Raw genomic sequence first — 26,101 nt, 5'->3', positions numbered from 1 at the left:
ACTGGAGGAAAAAAAAAGCCTCAAAGGTTTTGTCGATGAGTGAATGAAATTAGTCATTTCCTCCAACTGCCACTGGACTGAAACCTTGCCAGCAACACTGTATGGCTACTTTGCCTGCTGGTGCTTATGTGGGCTAGCAAAATGTTATTTTCACTTTCTGTCAACAACTTGGCATCATTCCACATTTAAAAGAAAGCTGTTTGCATATTAATGTGACAAAACTCTGTAATGCCTAATGCAGAGATTTGCAGTCTCTTGTCATCTCTGCACTTTTAAGTCGCCTTCAAAGTATATTCTGCAGCTGTTAACCAGTACTTCTAATGCAAGCAAGACATTTCATTAAATATGTAGTCTGTTTAATTATTGAAAGTGGCTTCTTTGTTCATTCTGCATCATGTTAACTTAATGTTTTACATTAGAATAAATTCTTTAGGAGACAAGGTGTTTTTGGTTGAAAGAATGAGCTCAAAACTAGAATTGAAAATCATTAGAAAGTCAATATTATCTAAAGCCAGAAATCTATAGATAGCAAAGATAATAATTTTACTGTTTACACGGAGTGCTAGATGTAAGGCTAAGTAAAAAAAGTGTTGCTTCACGGGAAACTTAGTCTGCTGAAGACTTCTTGTTCATCAGTGGCATCTTTGAAAAATGATGTCTCAGTTTGCAGTTCAAATTTAATTACTGGTATGAAACAGGAACGTAACAGATGTTTTTTCTCAAAATGTGGAGGAACTAGAGCTACACAAGAAAAGTAGGTGCCTAAGTTGTAACAGTCTGAAGTCTGACTCTGACAGAACTTTATGAAGATACATCCTTCTGTTGATGTCTATAAGCATGTTCAAGAATCACTAAGCTAAGCTCAGATTTCTGCTCAGTCCCTTCCTGTTTGAAAGAATAGCACAGTCACCAAGCAGTAAAGGCACGTACGGAAATATATTTAGTTAGATACCTCACTAAACTCTGAAGGGAGTAATCTGTCATGAAAGGAAAGAGTTCACACTAGGGACTTAGATTTGAATTCACTTTCACATTTTCTCCAACATTTAGAATTGTTCTCATTTTATGCTAGTAGAATCTTCTTCTGTGAGATTTTTGATCTAACTCTAAAATAAGATGTGAAGAATAAAGATTTATATCATACAGTCTCATATAAAATGCTGATAGATAGTTGCATAGCAACCTTTTTTTTTTTTTGCTTACAAAGAGTACAAGAGGATGGAGAGAATGTGCTCCTAAAAGCAACAACACTTTAGCACCAAAAAAGTCCCTCGTCCTCAGCAGATGGCTTCATTGCAAAGCTTGTAGGACTGCAGGCATCTTCCAAAGACAGCTCTACCACAGAACACAGCATGTTTGTTTATAATCTTGCTACTCAGGTTTCCATGGGAAATGCTGCTTTTTCTACTACAGAAGCAGCTATAATTTTGCTGTTGCATGCAGTTATTAGTAGAGTTGTCGTGTTGTCAGAATAAACATGATAATAAGGGAATGACACCATCATAGACACAATGGTTATGCTGTATTTCTTCCCTTTTTTTTTCTTTTTCACTGGGAAATAGAAGTGTCTGATCCCAGCCACTAAGGATTAGGTAACATGCAGCAGGAAAAAAAATCCGCTCTGTACCTCTGAACACTTCTCAGTTCAGATTTCCATATTTTGCTTCAATGTCATGTAAAGAAATCAATTCTGTAATTCATGTTATTATTTCTGTAATATTCAAAGTATCTTCAGTTGTTTTGAGTCTTTCCCACCTTGTATCACTATACTTCCCCTTGCTCTTTTAGAAAGAAATTGCAATGGCATGCATGCTACAGCCTTAAGTTCTTCCTGTTGATGACTCACAATGCATCATTACCATTATTCAAATATTAACTCCTACAACTGAATTTATCAACATCTAGACATTTGGTGATGCTCCCATCACATCAGAAACTCAAATACTATAAAAATGCTATCATTACATTTTGGCAATGTTGCAAAGAAGACATAGAGTATTAATCTTTATTGCTTGGCCAACTTGTGATGAAGTTGCTCTCATCGTCAGAGAAACAGAATTTTTTATGTACTTCCTATTTAGATCAGAAAAAGTGTATTCGTACCAAACCATTTAGTCAAAGAATTTACCTTACTTTTTACTGCTCAGAAATAAAACATAAACAGCTCACCATGGGCACAGTGAACATCATCCTCCCTCTCCCTTCACCAGGCTGAATGTAAATCTGACATTCCTTAACTGTTAAAAAAGGGATAGACTTTGCAGTCAATAGCAATAGGTGAAGGTATATCTTAGACTCCAAGAACATCTGATGCCATTAGCTGCAAGTGCTAGAGAGGATTTCATGCTGTTCATTTTCAGCAAAGCCAACAAGGGACTGAAAGAACATATTACTTCTGGCCCTGAATGTACAAGTCTGCAACTTAGGTATCTTGCACAAAACACATTTGTTTCTTGTTTCCCTTCTCACTTGCCCTTCCTCAATTGGAAAGAACTTTTGTATCTGATACCTGTACTGATGTTTCCTGAATATGATTCTAAATGAAATTTCATTCATAGGAACATAGCCGAAGTGCATATTGCTGATTTTTTTTTCCAATTTTTTTTAGGGTTATCATAGACCAAATCACTACATTGCTACACAAGGTAAGTTTATCACCCTTTCTTTTTGGTTATGTGAGGCTAAGAGGTTTTGGTACTTGGATTGTGAATTATTCTGTCTAATATGCATTCTTGCCGCAGTCAATATCCAGGATAGAGCAGGCTCAATCACTTGGGTAGAAGCAAAGAAACTGAATTATTATCAAATTTTCAAGTATTTTAAGTAAGCAGTCCTTTACCTTTGTGTTAAAATAGGTTTTGAGTAAAAAAAAAGGAAAATGCATCCTTTTTGGAAGAAGTTACTCAGCATGTTGTTACTCATGGAAAAAGAAATTAGTCGTGGTAGAAACATTCAGTAAACTTTTCAGAGAGACAACAGTGTCATGAAAGTGTATATTCTCTTAACTGTTGAGTGATAACTAGGCTTCAGGTCCATAAAATACAAAACTCTTCAGCCAGCAAGTTTTGGTAGAGGACCCAAAGACATTTAATCACTGTCAGGGGGATTTGTCACAGGGCTCTACAGAGACAGTTTTACAGGCCATCATTTAAAAGCTTGCTTGTGAACAAGAACCTATTCTTTTGTCGACACACAAATTAATTTTGAATTTGTACTTGTCTTGAAAGACATAATTTGCACATTCTGATGCAGTCCTTATTTATTTTTTGGTCAAGTTCAGAGCTGGAACAAATGGGAAAGATGAGTCTTCTGTGAATGCTTAATCACAATATTGAACAATATGCCAATCTCCTGCTTATGCTTGGATAGCATACATGTGAAAATTTGATTGCTCCTCCACTGCTTGGAGGGAATGGTTTCTGTAATAGGTAGTCTGTGCCAGAGCTTCCTGCATTTTCTCATGGATCTGAAGGACCTGAGCTACACCCACGGATCTTATTTCAACCTTTTAAGGGACCCAACTGGAGTACTGGGTGTAATACACTCAGAATAATCTTAACGTGTGTTGGATTTAGAGGTTACATATACTTTATAATGACTTTTTATCAAAGCAGATAAAATTTTGGGCATGTCAAATAAGAGCTCTTGCTGAGATTTCTGTTGTTTCTTAAGTATCCCAGAGTCTGCAGCCTCCAGTCCCCACTTCCACTAGTGGGAGGCTTGGTATGTCTACGTTGCTGTACCTTAGCTCTTCTCAGTCTCAATTGCAGCAGTACTTCATGTCAGATGACAGTGGGGCAGGACACAGACCTTATTTCTAGAACCACTTCCCTAGTGTCAATATTACACTTTTAAACCAGAATTTTACTCTTTTAGAATTTGTGATCTTAGAATATGAGCTACCCTCCCACTTTGTTCCTTAGTCCACAGTCTCTGCACACAAGCCAATGTCCTGGTTTCAGCCAGACAGAAAAGCAGGGACAAAAATGCAACATTTGTTTAATTCTCTTTGGGCTTTTACACCTCCTCTTCTAAGAAGTAACGGTTTGATCCATTTAACCTTTAGCTAACAATGCTGCTGTTTTTCACCTTTAATTGAAACCAAAAATAAAAAGATAAACAGTTGGCATTTAGCTTGTAGTTTGTAAAACAGTTTTTATCAGGAAGTTCACCAGAAGATCTCCTAGACAGTTTTCTTATAGACATATGAGATCCCAACCTGAAGCAAGTTTAAATGCAATTTAATCATAATCTTTATCAGAATCGTCATAATACTTGAGTAGCAAATACCAAGCTTGAGGTTTTGTACTTTCAGATCTTAAAACCAAGTATGTAATTATGTATGAATAATATATTGAAGGTCCGTGTACCACATCCACCAGCAAGTCCCAACAGTTTCTTTGCCACACTTTTTTCTTGATATGATGTCAAGAACAGAAGTATAAACTAATCTTCTTCCAAGATGTAAAGGATATATAACTGTTCCAACTATCAATTTTTGGGGCAGGTCCCATAAGTGTCTACTGTGTAGGTGCAGGTAAGTGCACACAGGGATGCATCTCAAGGATGGAGAGATGGTAAATAGCCACACATGCCTCCCATGGTGCAGTAAGTGAGAAACTAATTCTTCGAAGAATATAAAATTCATTTTTAAATGGGCATACAATTTACAGCAAGTTCAAAATTATCTGGCTGGATACATCTTTAGCATCTTACTTTTTAAGGCCAGTTGGAAAGCAGATTTGTATATCTAGTTTGGAGGAATGAAGAGCACTGATCTCAGAAGGTTTATGTGTTCTGTGGCCTGATGAAGAAACATGAGAAAGTTTCTTTTCCTTCCTCTGTCTCACCTTTCACATCATCAGAATAGGGTTAAAAACGTTCATCTGCTTTTTATAGTTCTCTGTAATGTCCCAATAGATGCAGCTGTGTAAAGGCTAGTTAGTGTTATCTCCAGTATCACAGTTTTCTGACAAAGCCTTTGCACAATAGTAATGCTTCCATTAAGATGCTATCTCTGTCTTTTGCAAAGGTGGTAATGTAAGGGGGAATAATCTCCTAAACTTCTTTAGGGCTCTGAAAGGAAAGACTTTTGTCTCACATGTTAAACAGACTATGCCTCCAAATGTCCCAGAGTGATGGTCACAGCACCAAGCCACAGTTCAAGACGTGTTTGGACAATGCTCTCAGGCACATGGTGCAGTTCTTGGGGCTGTCCTGTGCAGGGCCAGGAGCTGGACTATGATAAGTTGGACTTCAGGATATTCTATGATTCTATTCTTTGTCTTCCTTACTAGTAAGCCTGTCACATGCCACAGCCTGCAGTACAGCCAACCATGTGTATGCTCTGTTTTAGAACACACTTTCATATAGATATGTATGAACACATCAGTGCAGCACAACAGTTAAGCTGTGTGTTTAATTCCCTTGATGTCTACTTTTCATCAGTCTTTAAATAACTTTTCCCATTCTCCCTTTTCTCCTCCACAGCAGCTTTCACAGGTGCACTTGCCTATTGTTCTTTGAAGGAAAGTATCATTATGTGAGTCAGTTTTAAATCTCTGAGGAGTTAGAATGATTGATACTTAATTTTCCCATATTCTTCTTAAGCTGCATTCAACATATCAAGTGTTAATGAGCAAATATAATTGTTTGAAGTGAAGAAGTGGCAAATTTAATCAGTTTGTAATAGACTACCAGTCTGCTTTTAACAGAGCTGGGAGTTGCCTAATCACCTGTTTATTAAAGTGTTACTGCTTTCCATACTAACCAGAGTTTGACATACAAACTGGTAGATTTCCACCTTGGCATTTATAGCATCCTTCTGCTAATATGATTTAGGGGTGAAACATTTTTTAAAAGACTTTCCTAATTGAAGGCTTTCTCACCTAAGAATCAAAAAAGATTTTACTTCCATTTTTAAGAGTAACACATTCAGAGTGTGAAATTTCAATTATAAAATTAATGTCAATTTTCCTTTATGTGGTAAGTATAATGTGAGGGGTAGACTGAATTTACAGCTAATAAAGGCTTTTGGTTATCTGCTGTATCTGGCATCAACAGATGGGATCTGCACCTGAGTCACCATGATTAAAAAGAATCTCTTGTCAAAAGCCAGCATATTGGGTCATGCAGAACCAGCAAGCTGGTGCAATTTAAAACTTATTATTTTGCTTTATATATCCCTTGTTCCCATGGATATATATATTTTTTTTTTATATAGCAAAATATCGAGCTCTTGTATGATCTGTTCAATTTACTGGCAGCTAGGGGGTTTTTTTAACAGGAGTTGGGTAATCAATGAATTTTAACCAGGTCTGTCAGTGAGAGCATTGGGTTGAATATCCGTACAGTACTTATACACACTGCTGGATATTCTGACTACTGTATGACTGTTGATCTTGCATGTCTCACCTTGATTACTAAGCAGGAAAAAAAATAATTGGTTTTGAATTCACTTGTTCCTTGTGTCCTGAAATTCGGGTAGTTAACTGAGCTATCACTTAGCTTCTTTTAGCAAGCCTCTGTCAAAGGTTTCGTGTGCTTCCTCCACCACAGCACCAGCAACTGAATTGTGAGTGACAAACGAATATTAATATAGTTCTACAGCATCACTCATTGCCATTTCCACCAGGGCTGTTTTTCAAGCAGATCAATCATGTGCGAAACAGCAGATACTCACATGAAACCTGCATGTCTTTGTATATAAAGTACATTCATTTGTGCATCTCAGACTTTTGAATACTCCCCACAGTTCAGATTGTCTCTGCTTGCTGCAGCATGCAGCGGAACCGGATCTAAGATAATTTGTGGAAGTACTTCAGAGCATATCTTAATGACTCTAAAAAGTAGCTCTTGAAAATAAAGCCATTTTAGAAACAATGGCCTAGTGTAGCCTTTCAATCTCTTTTTTTTTGTTTGTATCCAATTCTAAAGCAGATGCTAAACTGCTACCTGTATTGCTTATTATGTAGAGACATCAAGTTAAGTTTCAGTCAGAAAGAGTTTTTTAAGGAATAAGTTATAAACTTTTGAAAATAAATATTTACAATGGAAATGTTTACAGTCTTGACTACAACAGAATAAACTTGCCACTGTAATAACCCCTTTCATATTCCTTCTCTTTTCTGCAAAATACTTGTCTTTCTTCCACACGTGACTGTATATGTTTAGTGAACATTTTATTAAGGGTTTTCAGAAACAAAAATACAATTTCTTTCAAACTGAAAGTTCTCTTTTAGGCATCTGAAGCAGAAATACTTCATTGAATAATAATACTCTTAACTTCCTTGGCATGTGTTTTGTTTTTATGTTGCAAAAGTTGTCAAAACTATAGCAGTGTGGAAGCTCAACACTTCTCTTTACAAAGAAACTTTTGCTTCTATGATTTTAGCCTCCAGGTGAATATTAACATTTGAAATTACTTCAGGGAGAAAAGAATAACAGAAAAGCAAAATAGTTCTACGCAATTTTTCAGCTTTATAGGTGCTGTCATTTTTTGCAGGATGTAGGACTAAAACCAGGCAGGCTGTTTTTCTGATATATATATGAAGTGATCGAATTCTATGTGCCTGTATTAATCTTGAAGATTCAACTGTGTTTGATGCTATTCTTTACTTCTTTAAAATGTTAAAAAGGTGGTTGAAGCAATCCGTCTTCAGTGAGGGATATGAACCCGTTCTTAAGCACCCCTTTTAATGAGTGAGGCTTCCTGAAGCACGTCCTTCATCTGTTTTGCAGTAGTGGTGACAAATGCCAAAGTTACTTTTTGTCCCGACCCAAACACATATAGGAGTAATAGACCCTTTACATATGGAAGTATATTTCAAGGTTATATTGTAAAGCCATATGGCAAATTCACATTAGCTGTCGTGGTACCATTTCCCAAGAAAGGCTGATGAAAATGATTACAACATTAGAGCTTCTTTTAGAAGTTGGTACTTGAGTACAAAAAGAGTCAGTGTGTACTAGAAACTGGTAAATATCAAACACTTTTTAACAGTTGCCACTTTATGGTACATGAGAATACCAGAGTTTCTCTTCCTCTTTTTTTAAAATAGGAGATTTTAGGGATACCTGTCAGAACACTTTGTCTTTCACCATTTTTGTCATTTCTGTATTTTTCTGTCTGTCTTAATCAGCTCTGTGTTAGTTTTGTTTGTACAGGGAATGATACACCTCTGTTGCTTACCATTCAGCTTAGAAGGCTGTAAATGCAGAGCTAGCATAGTTTACTATGATACAAGGTTGACTTAGGCTTTGTTGCAGTGTGTCATTTCTCTGAATCTTTGTGTATAGACCAAGTGAAATGGGAGCATTGTTACAAAACTGCTGGTAGATTCGTTACTGGATGGAGGCATTTCTTCACATATTTGGCTACATTTTGCATAGAATACATACCCGCCTTTCATAAACCTTTGGAAATTCTTTGAAAGTACAAACAAGCTCTAGATATGTTATAAATAATTACTTAATATTTATTTGCCCATAAAAGTTCCCAAATCCCATGCAGGCTGTTCTTTCACTTGCTTGTTAATGCAGCTTGTGAAACAACAGTTTGAGAAACTGATGATTTTTCTGTAGTCCATTGTCAAAGCCACAGAGGAAGGAAAAGCAATTCTCAAAGCCACAGAGGAAGGAAAAGCAATTCTCAAAGCCACTGAGGAAGGAAAAGCAATTCTTCCTATCCTCTCCCCCACAAAGACTGAGCAGCAGTAAATCAGACATAAAGGTCTTCAGAGCATATATAGATCTCTTTCTCAAAGACACGATATTGCTTTGATTTCTCTGTTGTGAAATGAGTCTAGAATAGTTACAACAGACCTTTGCATATCAGAAGTAAGAAGTAAGAGAAATGAGAGATTTTTGTAAATAAGTAGACAGAGGTGAATCAGGCAAAAGGAAATGTTTCAAGGTTATAATATAAAAGATACAAGACTGTGTAAAAAGTAATATCTTTATGCTCTTTAAAAAAATGTGACTATAAAATATATTCTGCAAACAAGGAAGTTAGGCTCTTCCTGACACTCAACAGCTGAGCAAACTGTCTTGTGAACCAAACACTTTCAGAAAAGAACGTTATGGAGGTGGCCATCTATTAATGCTGCTCAGACTCTTAATTACCTATATTATGAACTGGAATCCAGTTTTTTTGCCCAGACAAAAAAAATATGATGTATACAACATCAGCCTTATAAATTAACTTGCATGTCTGTATTTTGGGCAATGCAAATTATGAAGAGTTGATTTTTGATGATAAGTTTAACATCCTTGATAAAGAATCAGTCATAAATTGGACTTGATGAGGAGGGTATCTAGCACCCTTGACAGAGTAGTGTTTAAAGGCCTGTTAATCAGTGAAACCTAATGCTAAAGCAGAAGGAGCAGAAAAATTTAGTTTGTCAGGAAAATCACAAAGCATCCTTTTTTTTCTGTAAAGTTTACTTTCCAGCTGGTCTTCAGCAGCCTGAAGGAAGAAGGCTTTTTGTCTTCTCATTTGCTGGGGAAAAAAAAGAGTGTAGCAAATTTACAAATAGAATGTATTTCAGAAACAAATGTATCAAGAAACAAATAAGGCAGCTCTTTTTTTGTCTTGTCACCATATCCAAATCTTTGAAACCTGTCATCTTTTCTCTATTATGTATCCTTTGATGGAAACTGAAATCTCTGTGTTGATATGGCCACCAATGAACATGACAGTTTGGTTGGTTTTTAAGCACTGGCTTTGGAAAAAAGAAAATATGCAGGCTTATTGGATTAATTTCTTTCCCTGTCCATCTGTATTCTTCCATGCAGATGCATATTCAGATGTAGACTGTGGAGATTCCCTCTGCTGCTGCTAATCTCCTTCTATTGCAAGCATGCTCATGTTACTGTGTCTGTACTAAGCACAAGTACACTCGGCATGTTAGTATGGTTTTCCTTGTTTACAGTGTACTTCAAATACTGCAGTCTCCCATAAAATATAATGAAAAAACAGAATTAAAATGTTAGCATTTCCCTTTCCTGCTTGAAAATAACCAGTGAACATCTCCCTGGTGAAAATAACCAGTGCGCTCCCCAAAAAATAACAACAAATAATAGTACTGAGGGAATTTGTTGTCATGCAGATTTAATTTTTACCATCATTATCTCAATTTTAAAAGGAAAAATATCCAATACACATTTGTTTTTAATGACTTTCATATGTGTCTTGATCTGGATAACAGTTGTTTGCTACTGACTATTTCTGTGACTGAGAAATGAATGTACCAATGATCTCTAGCCTTAAATAGAAAAATATACTGTGAGTGATACATCTCACTCATGAGATATCTATCAGGACAATAAATTGAGACCATTTTTTTCCTAACATTTTTACTTAGGCTTTAATATAGACTAAATTATCTTGTTTGTTCATGTAGGTAAAACGTTCTTGTTAATGCACTTAAACTCCCAGTACAAGTTTAAAAAATACAGCATCTGAATATCTTACTCACATGCATGAGCAATATTCCTTCACAATAAGGTCCTTGGGGAAAAATAAAAGAAACAAGTAGCCAAAATGAACTCATATTTTTGAACTAGAGAATAGTGATGATTTTATTACATCCTGATGCTTATTATTGACTCAACATGAAAGTAGAAAGTAGAAATGCAAAAGACTAATTAGGTTTTTTTGTCCATTCCCTAAGGAACTTTCTACTGAAGGGGATAAAATGATCTTAAACTTCTCATCCATCATCGGAATTCATTCTGCATTACAAGTTGATATGAAGAACCCAGTCCAACAAGTCAATTACCTAAGATTTTTGTTTTGGAGAGACAGCATGTTTTTTTACAAAATAAATTCTCTATTTGTTAGTCTTCCCAAGCTCAGATGAGCTATTTAGAATGAGTGATTAATAGGTATTCATATTTCTGTGATGCAAATCACACTTATTGAGAAGTATGCACAAATTAGAAATAAAAACAGCTTTCTTAGTGGAAAACACTGATTCGGCTAAACTGAAACTTTCTGTTGGACTGCTTTCGCAAAGAGAGTTCAGGTTTGAACCATGGTCTCAAGGCTCTTGGAATAAGCCTTCTTTCAGAGCTGTGACCTCAGACAATACCTCATGTTGCTATTTGATCTGTATCTCAGTTTCCCAGATGAGTCACTTGTCATTCTCCCAACATGCTTGGCTGTAGTGAAACAATTACAGTAGTAATTGTAGTACATAGAGAGAAAGAAGGTCCATGTGGGAGTGAGACATGTTTCTCTGTAGCCAGTACACTCCACCAGAAAATACATCAAGGCCTCTGTAATTAGAGTTATTCAAAGTATTCCAGTTTCATAGAAGAAGAAACTGAAACATGCTCCCTGCAAGCCATTGTCTAGCAGTGCTGTCTTAAAAGCTGCGAGGTAAAGATTCAAGGCTCCAGCCTTATTCAGGTATTCCACAGCCCTCACTAGGGAATTCCTAACCCCCAGGAGTGCTACATGTAATTCAGAATTTGAAAGATACTGGATTTATGCAGTGTCAGAAAATGTTAATGAGGAACAGACCATTCAACATCCCTGCTGTGTGGCAAGCAAAATTGTGTGAAAGAAAGAGCTCTTCAGTGATAATGGATGAACTACATTAAACTACAACTACACTGATTTGATGGGTTTTTTTTAGTTTCCTGCAGTTAAGACAGAAAAAGCCACTTTCTTGAATGGCATAAGGATGCATACATGGGTATTAGTACTATGTACACAGATTTTATTGCATTCAGCTTTGCCTAATCTCAGGCTAACTGTATAAATCTGGACCATTTCTGTTGCTGCCAGTTCCTCTGTTCCCAGTCTGCAGTACTTCTGTGAATAGTCAAACGGTGTTATGGAAATGTGCTATTTATTCTTTGGGAAACCATATGACATTTTCATTTTATTTTGTTCGTACAGAACAAACTGAGCTAGTATTGGAAATTTAGCTGTGGAGAAATGTCAATCAATAAGTGTGTAACACTTTATTAGATGGAAAATTAGCTGGCAGCATTAGCTGCAGTGTTATAAAAAAGTCTTAAACAGCACCTGTCAAGAGTACACAAATAAAGTGTGGTCTCAGACTTAAAAATAAGTACAGCACTGACTTGTTTCTGAACATGGTGGAAATACTAATGTGGAACAGGAACACATAAGATTAGTCAGAAATGGTAGAGGCTGGCATGTTGTGGTTTCTGTATGTTATACCAAGACTGTTCAGTTCATTCAAACCCTACTTTGCTTCTGTTGTCTTCCAAGGTATGTTTGACTTGTGACTGTGAGGGGCATGAACACCTTTTGTGTATTCATGGGCATTTAATATGTAATCCACTTCTGCTACAGTGGAGCTCCAGTCCCAGACTGGGATTTCTAGATTGTACCATAATGCAGACAAAATAATGCATTGAGATGTGCACTGTTCCAACCCAGTTAGATCTATATCAATAAAGAAAAGAAAATACCATGTGGTATTCCAGAAAATAAATACCACATTCCCCCATCTGACTACCGTCAGAGTCACTGCAGAATTGGATCAGAGGAAATGCCAGCAAGAGAAATTATCCAGCTCTAGCCAGCAGTTGATGTGTATGTGTATATAGATACTCTTATAAAAAAATGTATTTTCAAACTGATTATCTAGCTTTACAAAATGAGCAATTTTAAAGAGAAAAAATCCTCTGGAATAATCAGTTTTGTCATTACTCAAAGGATATATATTTTTAAGCATCTCTATATTAAACTGGGAATTTAGAATGAAGGGGTTTTTTATTTTAGCTATCTGTGAGACACTTGTCTGTAATTCATAAAACAGTGGGACTCTGGCTTATCACTACTGTACATTGTAAATAGCAATGTTTTTATTTTCTTTTCACATTTGAAAAGAGATGGAGAATTTACAGAATGGTCTTCTGCTTTTCTTCTTCCTGGAAGAGGTCTATAGTGCTGACTCCTTAAATATAGGAGGAGGTGGTATAGAAAGCCAGCCAAAGCACTGGTCAGTCTCATGGGAGCTATAGATAGAATTTCTACATGCTCCTCAGTCACTTAGTAATGTAAGCCTCGTTGAAAGCTAATGGGACTTGAAAGCGCTTTGAACATTTCATTTTGTGAAAGCCAATTTTCACATATAGCAATGTGCAGGCGGCAGGGGTTGCTGACTGGCTGGCTCAAAGCAGGTAGGATTTAGTTTGTGCTTGAAAATCAGCCAATTACTATTCGCTCTGCTGTCCCTTGGCTGGTAATGAGAGAATGCTGTGTTTTTCCAGAGCAAAGGATACAGTAGAAAACCTCTACGTTGCCAGTAGCTGCACTGGGCAGGATTAGTCCCGATAAAGTATTTCAGCTTACTTTATAAGCAGTGTTTTCCTGAAATGTCAAGCTAACAAGATTCAGTCAGATCTACTTCTTATTGACAATCCATCTAAGTAAGGAAATAATGAAAAACACATTTTAAATTCATATCTCAGTCCTGATTAACTCACTCGAGTATAGCTGAGGTGACTTACTGTAGAACAGTGCTGCTGCGTACTGTTTTCTTGGGGGTCTTGCAGTATAGGGTGGTAGCATTGCAAAAGGCGAAAAAAAGAAATGGTGGACTGGCTACCACTCAAATATAGATTCTGCATATATTTTATATGCACAGTATATTTTGAAGCCTGGGTTAAAACTAGTGTTAGGAGAAAGAGAACAATTTTATTTGCTTGGGAATTAAGTTCTACTAGAATTTTTTCTTACAAAATGGTTTCTTTTCTTACCTGACTATGAGTTAATTACTGCCTCTGCAAATGAGTACTTTCTCTGTGTGCGATCTCTGAATTTACTATAATCAAGAAATTGTTAAAATAAGTCTAAAACGGAGGGGCAGATTTTTTCCATACCTCACATGAGAATAGCCATAGCCTCAGCCCTCCTTACTGGCTTAACATACCTATAGGGAACCAACCTCACTGGTAGTCCATCCACTTCTTTGTTTATTTATATTTTTTTCAAGGCAAGAGCAATTTCTAAGAAAGTTTTATCAGGAAATCCAGCATAGCTGTATAAATACAATATACCCCTGATGAAGATTGTGTAACAGTTAAAATTTGTAAGCCCAAAGTTGGAAGGTGCTTCTCAAATGCCACCACAGTCAACACTGTAACTCAAAGGAAATAAAGGGATAAAAGCAAGTATGTATTCTTTCAGCTCATTACACATTGAGATTCTTTAGTGCATAAAATGTGTGGGGCTGGAATCCACAGAAGCAACAAATAATAAGGAATACTGAAGTATGACAGCTAGAAACCAGCAATTAATAAATAACACTGAAGCATTTATGGCCAAGTTTTGCCAGTAAAAGTGTCTGTTGCCTTTTAGTGTGCTAATTGTGACAGTGATAGGCCTGCAGGGGACTTCAGTAAAAGTGAACAGGTGACTGGCACTGGGGTATGTTTTACCCTGGATGCTGTTTTAGGTTTGCGGAGCTGCTGACCAGTTATGAGCTTTCCATGAGATAACTGGGAGGCTAACAGAACAGAACTCTCATGAAAACCTGATCACATAATGATGCACCTGCAAATTCCTGTTGATAAAATCTTGGGCACATTGCCTTATTGAGTAGGGAAAAAATGTATTTCAGTTACAGGATATGTTCTCTTGCCTGCAGTCTATGAAATACTCTTTAAGTTATCCTGCTAACAGCTATGTCTGTCCCAGATAAGAGGTTTATTAGGAAAATGAGAGTTCTTGAATTCTTTAATCTATTATCTTTTAGTCTCTTCTCCCAGTATTTTTTCCCTCTCTGGTTTTATGCTTTCATATGTATTTTAGACAATTTCTGCTATGTAATGGGGTTGGGATTTTTTGACAGTGTAGTTACAAAGGGAATCATTGCTTTTGGGCTTCTTGTTGTTGTTGCCATGCAGCCGTATCTCTTAATAAGAAAACATTTGCTGTGTCTCAAGTTCATTTTGAATGGAACATACATAGTAAAGATTGAGGGCTAAAATGCAGCTCCCTCTAGGAAGTCATATATGCTAGTTGTCCTTCACTAGTCAAGTTGTAAGCAGTCACAGTAGCAAGCAGTAGGTTTGGCGTCAGCAAAAAGTGAAGACAGTTGTCATTGCTACTAGAAACTGCAGTAACCATTAGGTGAAGGGACCATTTTATAATCATCTCTTCTTGTGGTGTGGTTGCATCTACTCACTGGGAGGAGGTTTTTTGCACTCTTCTCAAGATGGATTTTGACTGCTGTAGATATAAGTCTTGCATGTTGTCAGTCCACTGCCTCTATCAACACATACTTATGGCTCCCACTGCCCATGCACTGTCCCAGGGGAGCCTTTGGAGCTTAAGGGTATCTATTCATTTTCTGCACATTTCTAGCTTTAATATCTATCATTGAACTTGGTGGACCAAATGTTAGCTTGTGGATTTGACATTCTATGCTAGAAAAAATGTTTTAGAAGCTATTCGTTCCTCGTTTAAGATGCTTTTCTAGAAATTGAAAAATTATCCATAGATTTACAAGTCCTGTGTCTGAGTAAGTGTCAGGTACATTTCAAGATTCAGGTTTTACTTGTTTCTTGGTGTGCTTGCTTTCTTTCCTGTATTCTGCGCTAGTTCATCACTTTCAAATTGATCACATACCCCAGTAGCAATACTGGTTGTTCAAACTGGGTCTCACGATAGCAAGCAGAAATAGAGGCTCTAGAAATCTTTGTGTACAAAAGCAGTTTCTTAAGAGTTTCAACCATTCTTAAAAGCTGTGTGATGTTCCATTTCCTAATCTTTGCATTCCCAGAGCAGCAACTAACAACTGCTGGCAATACAACTAGTGGTAGTGATATATACAACCAATTGGTTTTGTTGAGTTTTTTTCAATAATGCATTTAATTAGCTAGAGGTTTGGAGATTTGACTTCTTTTTCTTCTTTTCCTTTGTTTTTCATCTTCTGGTTGCAGTATGTTTCTGATTTCTTTTTTTTCACGGCTGAGATCCTTGATACCAAGTACTATTATGTGGGCCTAATGGGGTACGCCACAGGCTGACTCTTAGCTAGCACAGTACCTTCTCTTCAGACCTTCTCCTTCTGCAAGGGGGCAACTGCTGCAAATAACCTTTCTGCCTGTTGTGCACACATCTGTTAAGTTGATGCTTAGAACAATTAGAGTCTCTTTCTCTCCCTGCCATGAGTGTATGGAATCAGATTGTTCAGGGCAATAAATCCTCCAACCCTACCTGGTCTCTAATGTTTTTCAGTTCTCACTGGAGATAAGTAATAATTTATGCATATGTCAGAAAATAATTTTTAAAATGTCAAGAAGAAAAGAAAAATGGGGTATAGAAGAATTACTTTCTGAAACTTTAAGGTAGGTTTTGGGGTGGGATTTTTTTCTTTTGGTGTTCTGAACGTGAAAGAAGTTTGGAGGCTACATGTAAGAATTGGAGAGGAAAAGCAAGAAGACACATGAGAATACATGAGGAGAGCCGGAAATCCTGTCACGCACTTTTAATTATGATTTTCTTATCATTTGGAGAATAAGACTGACAGGAGCATACTCAGTACTGCAGAATAGGACATTTCTCCTAGAAGTACTTTGAGAGTCGAACTTGAGAGACTTGTCAGAACTCAACTCTTTTTCTGGCCTGAAAAAAAGCTGCTACTTTTTCCAAAGATTTATTTTTCTTATAACTTATTATCTTTTTCTTTATAGAGAATGATAAATTCAAGTTCTACTGGAATAAATTAATGTTTAGGATCTCTTCCCAGTTGTAATGTGTGATTGCAGGATTTGAAATGTAGGAATATTTAAATCATGACAAAATTATGCTGTCTGTAAGGAAAAAAAAATTAAATCAGGAATAAATTGTTGCAGGTTATCCCAGAGCTGTCAAAAAGAAATGACTGTTACAAACTGGGGCCCAACTGTCTTGTACCTCAAGTGAATCTGTGGGAAAGAAAACTGTATTAATGCATAGAGAAACTTGCTACATTGCCCCTCAATTTCTCAAAGATTCTGGCTTCTCACAAGGGGGAAAGAAGACTGTGTGGACAGAAGATCTTTTCTTACCTTTCCTGCAGCGTTACCAAAAATAGATGAAATTTCTTGAAATGTCTCATAGTCCCATGGAGACAGAATGCAGTGGAGCCATTTAGATTTTCTCCATTAAACCAGGATTCTTGAAGCAATAGTGTTGTTATTTTTTGTCCTTGATCAAACTTAAATAATAGTAATAAGGGGTCATGAATTTGCAGACTCTTTCCAGGACACTACTCTGTGTAAAACCCTAATCCTGTTTTTAGCAGTGGTCCTTACAAGATGATAGCAATAGTGGTTTTGCTCAATACTTGTTTGAAATTTGAGAGAAAGGAAGATGCTATACAGAGATAGTATTTTCCTGCAGTGAGTAGAATAATCTCCTTCCTTTCATCAGTAGGAGAGGCTGACACAAACCTTTCAATGTTGTTGTGACTGACACACACACACAAGCTAAACTCTCACTATAATGTGTATTAATTATATTACTGTGACATTCAAAATTGCACTTGGACCATGACTGTATTACATATCCGGGACACTTTGGTAGAAGTAAAATACTTACTGTAAATTTCCGTATGATGGAGAGTGATTTAATTCTTGTCATAATTCAGAAGAAATCTCACAAAAGTATCACCTGTTCTTGCTGTTAATTAAAAAAAAAAAAAAAAAAAGAAAGATGTCCAGTTTTGCAGCTACAGCATCATCTTGAATTTAGTAATTTCAGAAACTGTAATTTTAGGCTCTCCTGTTATTTCCGCTTTAAGACCTTCTGACATTTCTCATGTTCTAACCATCATAGTTTCCTGTTGTTTTAAATGGTTTTTTCTCCTGTTACATGAACAACCAAAACAATTAAAGAGAAGTTAGGTGACTATGAGAAGACTTGTGAAACTTATGTGCAGCATTTTTGAAGACAGATAAAATAAGGAAGAGAATGCATAAGTTCTTTAAATGATTTATGCAAATTATAGACGATAAAATTATCATTTGGAATTTTAAAGTGTTCAGAGTTTTAGACTATTATCCTTTTTCTTAAATTTGAGTTCTAAGTAAGTTATGTCATAGCTGTGGTGCTACTTGCCTCATGAGTTGGTTTTGGCTTGCCTATAATATCACAGCGCCACAAAGTCATAGAATGATTTGGGTTGGAAGGGCCTTCAAATATCATCTAGTGCAACCTCCCTGCCATGATAATATAGTAATAATGTATAACTACATTGTCCACAAAATACTTTATTTCACGAGTGAAGATTTTATTTTCAAAGGGAGCTCAAAGTACCAAAACATGGGTGCAAACTACCGAAATCTGTCAATGTATGGTTTTGTAATGCTTTAACAGTTTTTACTTCTTTACTAAAGGAACATTTAGGTCAATACGTTATCCATTTGTTCTCCAATTAGCTGATTTAAGTCATTGCTCTAAATAAGCCCCTAATTGCTTGCTCTAGTGTGACAGTTGGGTAATGGATTCAGTATGGATGTTAAGTTTATAGTTTATATTGTTTATTCTTACTGGCTCAGTGATTTTACAGCAGTGGTTTAAAATTGGAGTGGTACTCCAAACACAAAGGGTGGGGCATGTAGGCCAGAAACAGACAGGACCAGGCATATGCAAAGTGGCGTGGTGGTTCTCAACATTTTACCTTTCTATAGCATTTCCTGTGGGCTGGTACCCAGCTTCATCACAATGCTGGAGGAAGCCCAGTGTGTTCATCTACAGAAGTGCACAGGTTGTTCGGGAAAGCACTGCAGAGGACATGCTGCCATGGCATGTCAGGTTTCTTTGCCACTTTCCCCACTGTTTTGCAAAGTGATATACTGCAGCAGAAAAACTGTTTCACTTCAGGAACTACAGTTTAGGAGCCGGGCTAATTTGATGGATACTAAGAAAAATATTAGAAACCAGGAAAGGCCACAGAGTCCACTGAGGCTCATTTCATTCCAAGTACACCTTCCCTAGGTTATCATCCAGTTGTTAAAAAGAAAGAGTAATGTTATCCATTTTTTATAATTGCACTTCTGGGTATTATGGAGATAAATACCTAAGCACTGGAGAAGTAACTTTCTTTCAGAACAGTATTTCAGGAGGAAAATACTTAAATGCAGATAGGTGGGATGACAGAAAAGAAATTAACCGACACTAAATGAAAAAATATGATGATAGTGATATGAATATATGTATATAGTCATGGCCTCTCAAAGTTCCCCAGAGACAAGCTTCTAATCATGAGACTTTCCGATTGTAACCTTTCATTTGATTTATTGTTTCAGGACCAATGCAGGAGACAATATATGACTTCTGGAGAATGGTATGGCATGAAAACACAGCCAGCATAATCATGGTTACTAATCTCGTAGAAGTGGGAAGGGTAAGTGATTTTTGTACTTAAAAAGATGAAAGACATCCAGGGTGTTTGCTTATGGAAATTAAATAACAGACCAAAAAGATGCTTATATACTAAGTATAGCACATAAAATATTTATGACTGCCTGTGCTAAGAGGTTCATTATCAATTGTTTTTAAACGTGCCTTGGATGCTTGGCTTTGATAACATTTGCACAATAAAAAAGTAACTGATAAAGCTGCATTATGTACAGCAGAGTCTGCAAAGACTACCAAAGAAAGAAGGTGCCATATCTTTGTACATATCTCAGATATACCATTTCAATTAAGGAAATCGGGGAATTTGTTGCAGAACAAAGTATGGAATCATCGGGTTTTTTAAGGGAGGCTAAGGGGATTAATTCTGAAACAGATGTCTGGGAAAAGTAGTTGGAAGTATGAAATTGCTTCATAGTATATTAGTCTAAATCAATCTGGTTTGTTTGGGTTTTACTTCCTGTAAGCCTTCTGGACTAAACCAGAAAAAATTAGTTTTACTCATTTGTACTCTAAATTTGTTTATCAGGAGGTTATCTTCAGGAGCTACGTAGTAAAGGAAAGCTTGAGCTACCTGGTTGATACTGTGTACTTCTCTTTCTTTGCTTGATAACTTCTAAAGTAAGCCTCCTACACAAATCTTTATAGCTAATTTTGTTTTCAACAAGTATTGAATGGAACCTTGTTCTTTGTTTCCCACAACTGTCAATAACTGAGTCTTTTCATTTACTGCTTTGTCTATGCACTGGTGTCTTAGTTCTCATCTGGGATGTTTTTTCAAGAAAATTTGCCTGGGAACTTGGCATACAGCTTTCATTTGGAATGAAAAAAACCCACTGCTTTTATGGGAACTACTGCAATTATTGTAAATCGAAGTGTTGAAATAAGAAGTCAAGTGCACACATCTCAGTGTGAGCTGCATGGTTTTAAGAGGTGTTTTTAATTTCATGCTGGCGGAGTGTCTGATACCCCCTCTGCCCTGTGGCATTTGCATGAGGAGAGAGAGCACTGTTTGTGTGGTGTAAGTTTAAGTCCTTTTCAGCAAGTCCAGTTTTACAATCTCAGTTTATTCTTCCATAGGTCCTTTGTCAACTGATAATATAAATCCTAACATTTAAGCTATCTGTGTGCTCAAGCACATAGCAGGTGCCAGTATTATTTTTAGATATAAAAAAGATGGGGGTTTTGACTGCAATTAACACCTGCTGCAGGAACACATGTACAACTAATTGCAGAGACAGAAAAGGATCATGGAGGCTGCTTCCTCCTCAGTCCCTTGAGCAAGGAAAAAGGTAGAAATAGCGGGATGGTCACATATCAGTTCAAAATGGATGGATTTGTAAGAATAGGAGACTCTCCAGCAAACCTCTTTGTTAAAGCTTTATACACATTCATAAGTACCCAAGTGGACAACTTAAAAAGGGATGTTTTCAGGGTATGAATAAACAAGCCTGAGAACAAAAATAGCATACTGCATGAAACCACATACTGTTTTCCTAAAGTCAGTATTTGAAAGCGCCAATTAGAGTGAACTGTCGGGTGCCAGCAAGGGAGACGCCAGTCTTGGTGCCAGTGTTGGCAGCCTCCATTCTCAGCATTTAGGTACACAGCGCATTCCCTTAGCAGCAAATAATGGTTTGTGCCACTGTGGAGATTTCTTCAGGGTGCAAGAGTCCTAGTGGGATACAGATCTGTGGCTTTGTTGTTTCTGGCAGTGGTAGAAATGACTTTGTTCTCACTTTCTCTGGAGGCCAGCATAGGTGAGATTAGAGAGCAGAAATTGAAATGAGCTTTTAATGGAACAGAAATTGTATGAGCCACAGAACAATGCAGTCACTCTTCCATTGGTGTTTTTGTGCCACTCCCAGAGCTGGACCCATCAGTAACAAGGAGGCAAATTACAAACACACCATCTGTCCCACAACCCCTAACACAAGCTCGGTGCCACCTTGATTAGTAATGATTTTAATGGACCTTTTGGTAGCATTCCTGTAGGGCAAACTTTATAACCTTCCCAAATTTGAGGGTTTCTATTTCAATTGCTAATGCTGGTATAAGATTTATAGGAGTCTATTATTTTTATTTTTTCACCCTGTTGACCCATTGTAAGCTGAGGAGGAAAATTCCCTTGTATTTTCAGGAAAGAGGGATATCTATTTAACATGTTTGCCACACAGCATACAGCCTTCATGAATTAATCATTGAGGGGGCTTATGTGTATTTGTTTACCAGGACTAGCTGGATAGTCATTAAATCGGTGCTAGGAACTTGCTTCTTGCCCTGGAGCATTATGCATCAGGACTGTTTTAATTGCGGGCAGAGGAATCACCATGAGGCTGTCCCTCATGCAAGCACCTGCTGCAAATGACTCAGTCCCCCCATTACCCTCCAGCAGGGTCCAGGTACATCAGCCAATATCTGTCATTATCTGAGGCACACTTGTCAAAACCACACATCCCTTTAAGCTCTTGTGTGTTCCAGCAAGGGACCCTTGTCAGTGCTTCTGGCACCTGCAGACTGCTGTGCACCTGGTATTTAAATGGCACCGAAATGTGTTTTGATTGTTTTCTCTCTTTAATGAACCCACCTCAGGGACATTTAGCTCTTTATCAAGTAGCCTGTTACCCAGTCACTCACATTTACACTGCTTGTGTGGAAATTCAGAACTCACTTGCGCTGTTACACTAATCCATCTGCCAGAAGTCTTATCACAAAATCTGCAGGGCTCCCTAAGGAGACTTTTGTACTGATAATTTAAGCTAATGATTTCTAAACATATTTAGTCAGTTTTACGAAGACCTCATTAGAATGTGACTGTTTATTAAAAATCTAAATGAGGTCTCACAGTCATTTAGGAAAATCATTGCTGAGTTGCATGAACAGTTCTTTGATAACAGATGATGAAGCAGTGTTTAGTTGAGATTGGCCTAGGCTGACATAAGAACTTTTACAAAAAACCTCTAAACAAATAAGCAACCCTTGAAGCAGCCTCAAAAAAAAGTCCCTGTCTTCTTCATGCTGGGGTCAACAACTTTCCACTCACAATAAAGTTTACAAAAAGGAAATTACAAGTAATTAATGGTATAATATACCTACATTTTTGTCCAAGACTCAGAATTTTCCAAACCACACACTGAGTAAAAAGCATAACCGAGAATCAAGACTCATAAAATTACATCAGTGTGACAACTAGCTATTTCAAAATAATGTATTTTGGATTATATTAATGCAAGAGGCCTCCATGCCCATATTTTTAAGTGAAAAAGCAACTGAAGAGAGTAGTGTAATTTCAGGGAACATCTTTTCCTGAGCAATTTAGCATAATCTGGTGGATTATTCTAGAAGAAACAAAACTTTTTATCCCACCAGTGTTGGGGTAATCAGAAAACAGACGCAGGAGAACATCTTGCTTACTCCAAGAGACTGTTCTGGAGTACAAGCTCCAAAAGACACAACTGGATCCTTCTGTGGAAAGCAATGGGAATGGATCAAGGAGTTTATGTACTGGCCAAAGTCTAAGGTTGCTTCTTGCTTTATTTCAGTGTTTGCACACACTGAAGCATTTTTTTCCTCCTTAAAGAGTCATGTGGGGAAGATTTAGAATATATTCAATTGTGCCATCTAGCTGTCACCTCCATCTTTGCTTTTGTTGGGCTGGTACTAATTCTTAGTTGGCAGAATCAAACTTGGCGTGTCACGTTATTTGTCATTTGTCAGTAGTCGCTTTCCCACTTGCTTGAGGCAGAAGAAATTAAGTAGTATCTGATTAATAAATGGTGAAGGGCACTGATGAAATTTAGTGGAGGTAGTTGTTAAATAAATGCAGTGCAAGGACTCATGATTGTCTACATGCTCTTTTATATTAAAAGTATTCACAAACAAAATCACTAGAAATAATTATAAAAAATAAAACCTCACCCCAGGAGCATAGTAATTACAGTAATTAGAGTTTCTCAATTATTATCCAGAATTAGAAAGCAGCCAGGGCTAATAGTGTTAATAAGCACACAAAAGACCCATTTTTTGAAAGGAAGCGAGGTTGACCACAACAGAAGGAATGTGACACAAACAGGAGAGTGAAGGTCAGCTGTAAATTAGTAAATAGCCCCTGTGCCTGCATGCACACCTTAGTGCTACCAAAACAGCCTCTCACTGCCAGCTTATCTCTCAGGAGTGCTGTGCTTTCCTGATAGCCATTTCACACTCCTCCTGGGTGACAGTTCCCTCCCAGCAGCCAGAATGGCTTGTCTGCATAGGGCAAAAGAAGGAATACAGTGGTGGTTTAGCTTTTCCTTTGCTTGTTTTACCAGACCTGTGGCTGACATGTGGCACTTATCTGCATTGCTACAAAATGTGGATAACTCTGACTTTTCATGCGTAAAAGAGTATTGGATTCCACGTGACAGCGAGGAGATCCATACAATGGTCTTGTGACAGAGAGGGAGTATCTCCTTGATGCTGGCTGGCTAAAAAGCATTCCCTGTTGTAAGATAAATGCTGTCAGAAGAGAGTTATTCTTCTCAGGAAAACCTATCAGTGGGCCCAGCCCTGAGCAGTCTTACATTCATGTCTTGGGTGCTCAGGATGTGCAGCCTTGGTCAGCATTCAAGAGACATTTCTAAAACAGATAAAAATATGTTTCCTTAACAAAAAAATACAGAAATCTTTATGGTGAACTAGATCTTTAGATCTGTCTGATGATCCATTTCTGTTTTAGGCAGACATTAGATATCCAAGAAAAACTGCTAAATAAAGCCCTGTCCAAAGACTTCTTACTTAAAACAGGTTGCAAGAGCAAACCAAAAACTTCACTGGAAATTCTAACAACGTAAAATCTATGTGAAATTTCCAATGGATTTGCTACCTACACTTAGAATGAAAACAGAATCTTTTAACACAAATCTATTATGAAGCTTGTACTTATGCATTTTACAAGTTTTGAGAAACTTCCATGCAGAAGAACTTTCTAATAAACAAAGATAAACTTAAATTGTATTTAAGATTCAGATCACCCAATACAGTGATCTTGCAGAGGTGAAACACAGTGGCTCTTCAACACATCTCACAAATAGCACATTTGTATTTAGTATAAATGGAGGAACACTCTGTCTAATTGAAACTGCCTCTAAATGTAATAAGCCAAATTACCTACATTGGAATTAATTCCGGATACTGGTGTTAGTGCTCCTTAGGAGATGTGCCAAAGAGTTTTTGTGCATACTGGTGACTAAGATTTCATTTTAACTTTTCTACTGAAAGAAAGAAACCACATTTTGTAAATAAGAGAGGAAAAGATTGCTATGTGAATCCCTTACCTACCTCTAGGTAACTGTACTCTCAACTTCTTAAATCTATAAATAGTTTCCTTTCCCATCTATAGAAAACTTTTTCTTAAAAATGTTTACCCCCCCAAAAAAGGGACTTGTTCTTATGGTACATAAGCACATGGTTTTATATTCTGTTGTTATACTTTCAGTTTCACTCTAATTCCAGTATCTCTTATCAGATAAACTACCCTTTATACTTTTACAGAGTATCAATGAGAAAAACAGAAAAAAAATCAAACTTTCAAGTCAGTGAACCCTTCTAGTCATCAAAACAGATTTCAGCTTTCTAGACTTCTAACCAGAAATAACAAGTTTACATTACTGCATTATATATAGTAAGGGAGGAGCCCTTAGGGAAAAGTTGGACATTGTTCTTCAGGAAAGAGAAGGAAGGACTCTTTGCAATCATATAATAAAGATGTCCCCAGATTAGCAATGTTAGCATCATCAGACAGAGCATCAAGCTTCAGCACTGTCCCATGTCGCTCAAAGCAGACATAGTTTCAGCTCTCAGTGTTTTGATGCATTCTCGTCTCCAGTAAAAGCTATGTTTCAAAGAATGTTAATCAACAGAGATTAATATCTTAATGCTTACTAATCCAATTGAGATAATTCACTTTGAGAAATAAACAAAAGAGGTTTAAGGATACGCAAATGCAGTGACCCCTTTGTTGGCCTAGCTGAAGTGCTGCCAAGGTGTAGGATGTAACTTTAAGTGCATTTTGCAAAGAGGTAGGGCCTCAGGTTCTTTGAGATGTCAGTGCTAGCAAAATGGCTTCATAACTGCAAGTTTCCTCACCTTAGCAGTCTAGTGAAATTGTCTCTCTGTAAGGGAAGAAGTATCCTGGAGGCACTGACACAGTTTTACTTTATACACTAAAGTAACATGGAGAGCTTTCTAACCTAACATCAGCTGATCAGGTTTTAGAGCCAGAATACAATCCACTAACTAAGTGGTGCTCTGTACTCAGCTAATGGCATGATTTTGTTCTTGGAATGGAAGCATGGCTCAGAGCACAGGCTGTTCTGCTCAGTGCAGGCACATCAGGTCTTTGGAGCACAGGATCTGAGTAATATACTCATGATTTCACAGTTGTATCAGAAATTAAGATAGGCTGTGAGGAGCTTCAGCTAATCCTGTAACCATCATTCATCTTGGCGTGGGACCACCCTTCTCATGTGTTCTGTGCTCAACTTTTTTTCCTCCAGGGCTGTACTAAGGTGCACAAAATTGCCTAAACATAAGCAATGAAGTGGAAACCATTCATATTTTTCTGTTGGTATTAACAATGGAGACAGGAACACTAGAACAGCTTTACCTTGGTCTACCTTTACCCTAAAGCAACTCTTCTAGAATAATTCTTCTTTATGGCCAAAGACCACA

At 37.2% G+C, this 26,101-nt stretch overlaps 1 protein-coding gene across 4 annotated transcripts in view; it reads left to right on the top strand.

Annotated features, from left to right (window-relative positions):
• PTPRM (protein tyrosine phosphatase receptor type M) overlaps positions 1-26,101 on the top strand; it is a 354,996-nt gene that overhangs the window by 301,645 nt on the left and 27,250 nt on the right. For all 4 annotated transcript variants that reach the window (XM_027737101.2, XM_027737100.2, XM_027737093.2 and 1 more), the window contains 2 exons: positions 2,609-2,645; positions 19,282-19,379. In XM_027737101.2, the coding sequence (XP_027592902.2) occupies positions 2,609-2,645; positions 19,282-19,379 (135 nt within the window). The remainder of the gene's footprint in view (positions 1-2,608; positions 2,646-19,281; positions 19,380-26,101) is intronic.

The sequence above is a fragment of the Pipra filicauda genome, unplaced genomic scaffold (assembly GCF_003945595.2).
Source record: "Pipra filicauda isolate LSUMZ 115617 unplaced genomic scaffold, ASM394559v2 scaffold271_size1040873_pilon, whole genome shotgun sequence".
Classification (NCBI taxonomy): Eukaryota; Metazoa; Chordata; class Aves; order Passeriformes; family Pipridae; genus Pipra; species Pipra filicauda.
The sequence above is the reverse complement of the archived record's forward strand: the minus strand, read 5'-3'. Positions and strand labels throughout refer to the sequence as shown.